We start from the raw sequence: 4,316 nt of genomic DNA on the forward strand, positions 1-4,316 counted from the left end.
ATCCCCTCAGTTCTGACTACCTTCCCTCTCTTTGTTACCATCCGACTACATTTCTCCAGTCCGAATGACATTCCGATATCATTGCTGTATATCCTGGTGGTGTGGATCAGTGAATTGATGTCTTGTCTCTGTCTTGATGTCATCCATGTACAGGAGGTGGCTGACAACTGTTCCCTTCCGTAGTCTGTATCTGTAGCCAGTCTTGTCAGTGATCTCACTGAGGGGGTTCAGGCCTATGCAGAACAGCATTGGGGACAGAGCATCTCCTTGGTAGATCCCGCACTTGATGGTGACTTGTGCTATGGGCTTGAAGTTGGCCTCTAGTGTTGTACACCACATCCCCATTGAGTTCCTGATGAAGGCTCTTAGGGTCTTGTTGTTTTTGTGTAGTTCTAGGCATTCCAGGATCCATGTGTGGGGCATAGGTCATAGGTCTTCTTGTAATCAATCTAGGCAGTGCACAGGTTGGTCAGCCTGGTCTTGCAGTCTCGGCTGATTGTTCGGTCTACCAGTAGCTGGTGTTTTGCGCCTCAGGTATTCTTGCCCATCCCTTTCTGTGCCCCACTCATGTATTGACCCATGTGCCTGTTCATCTTAGCTGCTATGATGCCTGACAGGAGCTTTCACGCGGTGCTGAGGCAGGTTATTGGTCGGTAGCTGGAGGGGACCGGTCCCTTCTGGGGGTCCTTGAGGATCAGGATTGTCCGGCCTTCGGTTAGCCATTCTGGGTGTCTCTCATTGGCTAGCAGCTGGTTCATTTGTGCCGCCAGAGTGCAGTCAGCTTCTTCAGCCAGTAGGCGTGAACCATGTCGGGGCCTGGTGCTGTCCAACTCTTGATATTGGAGACCCTTTCTTGGATGTCTGTCACTGTGGTGGTTACTGGATCCTGTTCAGGAAGGTTGCTGTGGTCTGCCCTCAGATCCACTAGCCACTGAGCATTGCCGTTATGGGTTGCGTCCTTCTCACATATGCACTTCCAGTATTGTTCTGTCTCCTGTCTTGGTGGTGCTGTTCTCATATTGTTCCAATGCTACTGAGAGTACACCTTGGATGGTTCTGTGGAGAACAGCTGGTTTATTCTCCTGCCTTTGGTCTCTCTGGTGTACCTCTTCAAGCGGCTGGCCAAGGTTGTGATTCATTTCTCTCTCGCTCTCTCTCTCTCTGTATGTGTGTATGTATATATGTCTGTCTGTCTTACAGCACTATCTGAGGATTTCTGTGGGTTTTCTTTAACCCTCTTTGTAGAGGCTCCAGCTTACCTCATTGATCTGATGCATGACAAGAATGCAGAAATTAGAAAAGTGTGTGACAACACCCTTGATATTATTGCTGTAAGTTAACAATGTGCTACTGATGGATGTCTGTTTTCTAAAATAAGGACTAGAAATGCACCTTCATATTTTTGGTCTGTCTCCTCCAAGGAATATGACGAAGAGTGGGGCAGGAAAATTCAGTCAGAGAAGTTCCGTTTCCACAACAACCAGTGGCTGGAGATGGTTGAGAGTCGGCAAGCAGATGAGTCTGAGCCTTATCTTTATGATAACGACAATGACCGGACTGATCTCTTCTACAGTGCAGGTACACTGAGCAAAGACTCAGCTGTGCATGTAGAACAGGAAAATTGACCAGCCTGACAGTAAATTTTACCTTCCCAACAAGACTTGACAGTTTGTTTTGGGGGGGGGGACTGGCAGGTTGTCATTTTGACCTCATCCCATAACAGCAGCAGAAATGGCAAGGAAATCATTTCCTGAGGAAGTTGATGTTTAATTTTTATAAATGATTAGGATTTGACAAAATAAGCATTTAACATGAATTTTTAGAAGTTGTCTAGTGATTTATTTCATTACAGATTGTAAAGGTAAAATATATTTTAGTGTCCACAATTAAACAAAGCAAACATAATGAAGCTATTAATAACAAGGAACTCACTGTGAAACAGCTCATTGACTACATTTAAAAATTTACCATACAATCGGCTACAACAAAATAAACCAAATTTTAATAAATAAATTATTGTAAACGTAGAATACTGAAAATGTATCAATCTGTCCACCTCTGTTTTATGCCACTGGACCTCTTCCCACACGACCATCCACTTTTCCCCCATCTGTAGCCCTTCACCCAGTCCTCACCCCTTAAAACCATCCGATTTGGCTGCTCCTCTCTGGATTTCACTGTTGTGCGGATTAGTACAAACACTCAGGTCTCTGTTGTGTTCAACCAGCAAAAACTCTGGCTACAGCGCCTGTGCTAATAGTTGTTTATCTTTAACTAGCTTTTGATCATGATACAGCAGCATTCTTATCTAAATGTATAATGTGTTTGTTTTGTTTACACACAATACAGCCAAGTATGTACTAATTAGTGTTTTACATTTCTCTGGGGTCAAAATGACTTATTTGGCAGTTCTAGGCATAAATTATCATTTTTGTTTGTTTTTATTCCAGTTTATCACACAAAATTCACAGAATGAATAATCAATAATCGAAATCAAAAGACTGGGATCTTTCTAACAGTTATGTCATTTTAAAATAACAAAACAACCCACCTGACGGTTCTCTTAAGAGATGGAAATAAGAAGAGATGTCTTCTGTGTGATATTATTAAATTATTATTTGTACTGAATGTCATTGCATTCAGTAAATTCACATTTAACATCAAAAGCAAAAACTGACTTTTACAGGTAAGTAACTACATAGCAGGGACTCAAAATAGGCTAGAACTTGAAATTTAGACTTTTAGTCTGTTTACACTTTTTAAATTAAATGTATCTGCTGGTTTATTGTTGTGTTCTTCAATCTTTTAGATGGAATAACTCCAGGAGATGGCTCAGTCAGCCCAGACTTCTTCAGTGACCTGCAACCGCAGAATGGAGACTCGCACCATGCAGGGTGAGTTAACAGGAGACAGAAACATTCTAGCCATTCTACAGCTTACTGAATTTTAAATTCAGGCAATCAAAGCCTCCACCTCTTTTGCCACACTATAAAATCCCAGTCCAGTGTTTCACATTTTTATTTTTCATACTGTTAAATTGGCTTTTTTTTTTTTTTTTTGTAACTTTGTCTACCAGAGACATTGGCGATGTTTTCGACCAGACCAGCTCATCACCTGCACGACCAGTCACGGCCTATGGCTTCAGACCCGATGAGCAGCCCTTTTATCAGTACTCATAGACACTTTGAGTCTGCTTTGTTCACATCGTCTTTGATCCATTCTTCTCCACCAAGTGCATATTCACACATTATCTACAACTCGCCCCTTGCAGTGTAGCATTTCATATGCCTCATCTTGACATGTTAAGAATAGTTGTAGTTATTCAGACAGTGCTTTCAAATGCTGAAATTAATAATACAGACCACACTAACACTGCAGATTGCATACAATTTTCACTTGGCTATTTCATCTATTTACAATCATCTCAAGCAGAACTAGTTACGTCTTTCTTTAAAATTTGCTGCTGTATGTTGGTAGGTTTTGCTTTTCTTTTTTTTCTTATGTGATAATTAATATTTATACAAAAATATTCAACGTTGTTATTGAACTGTTTGAGATCCTTCATTTTGGCTCCTCCAAAACCATGTCAACATGTGACATTTATTTAATGAGTTTACAGCATGTTTCTTTTATCTATGTCACTGTAAAATGGGAACATTGTTGTTACAGCCTAGGGTGCTTTCACACTGGCCAGCTAGTCTGTATCTCCACAAAAAGACTTCCTCCTTGTGTATTAGTCGGGGATAGATTTCAGTTCATGTTAAATGTTGCATAAGTAAATTTGTGACTGTTAAAAGGTCCAAGTTGATGTAGGAGCTGAATGCTGACCAACAGATAAAAGCCTGGTGCCTACATTACCTGCAGGGCAGTGTAGTTGCTGACAGTTTGTTCAAATCATTCTGTGATCCGCTGGTATAGCCTCAAGTCTGCAGCAGAGAGGAGAGCAGGCTATATAGTCTGCTGAGCCGCATTGACATTTTTTTTAACTGTGAAATTCTTCAGCTCCTTAAGTGAAATTCTATGTTAGCATTATTAGAAATTAGGAAACTTGTTCGCGAGTGATGGGAGAAGGGAGCCGGAGATCGACAGACGGATTGGGGCTGCAGCTGCAGTAATGCGGACGCTGCACCGGTCCGTCGTGGTGAAGAGGGAGCTGAGTGTAAAAGCGAAGCTCTCAATTTACCGATCGATCTACGTCCCTACCCTCACCTAGAGCTGGGCGATATGAGATTTTTTTCATATCACGATATGGTTTTTTCATTTCAGGCGATAACGATATGTTTCACGATATAAGCCAAATAACTATATTTGTAAGA

At 41.5% G+C, this 4,316-nt stretch overlaps 1 protein-coding gene across 1 annotated transcript in view; it reads left to right on the plus strand.

Moving 5' to 3' along the window:
- LOC102290009 (kinesin-associated protein 3) overlaps positions 1 to 4,156 on the plus strand; it is a 17,742-nt gene extending 13,586 nt beyond the window's left edge. Inside the window, exons 17-20 of the mRNA XM_005951574.2 lie at positions 1,246 to 1,331; positions 1,422 to 1,578; positions 2,810 to 2,894; positions 3,077 to 4,156. Coding sequence (XP_005951636.1) covers positions 1,246 to 1,331; positions 1,422 to 1,578; positions 2,810 to 2,894; positions 3,077 to 3,179 — 431 coding nt within the window. The 3' untranslated portion in view covers positions 3,180 to 4,156. The remainder of the gene's footprint in view (positions 1 to 1,245; positions 1,332 to 1,421; positions 1,579 to 2,809; positions 2,895 to 3,076) is intronic.
- The last annotated feature ends 160 nt before the right edge of the window (positions 4,157 to 4,316 follow it).

The sequence above is a fragment of the Haplochromis burtoni genome, unplaced genomic scaffold (genome assembly GCF_018398535.1).
Source record: "Haplochromis burtoni strain Fernald_Lab_line unplaced genomic scaffold, NCSU_Asbu1 Contig_1062, whole genome shotgun sequence".
Lineage (NCBI taxonomy): Eukaryota > Metazoa > Chordata > Actinopteri > Cichliformes > Cichlidae > Haplochromis > Haplochromis burtoni.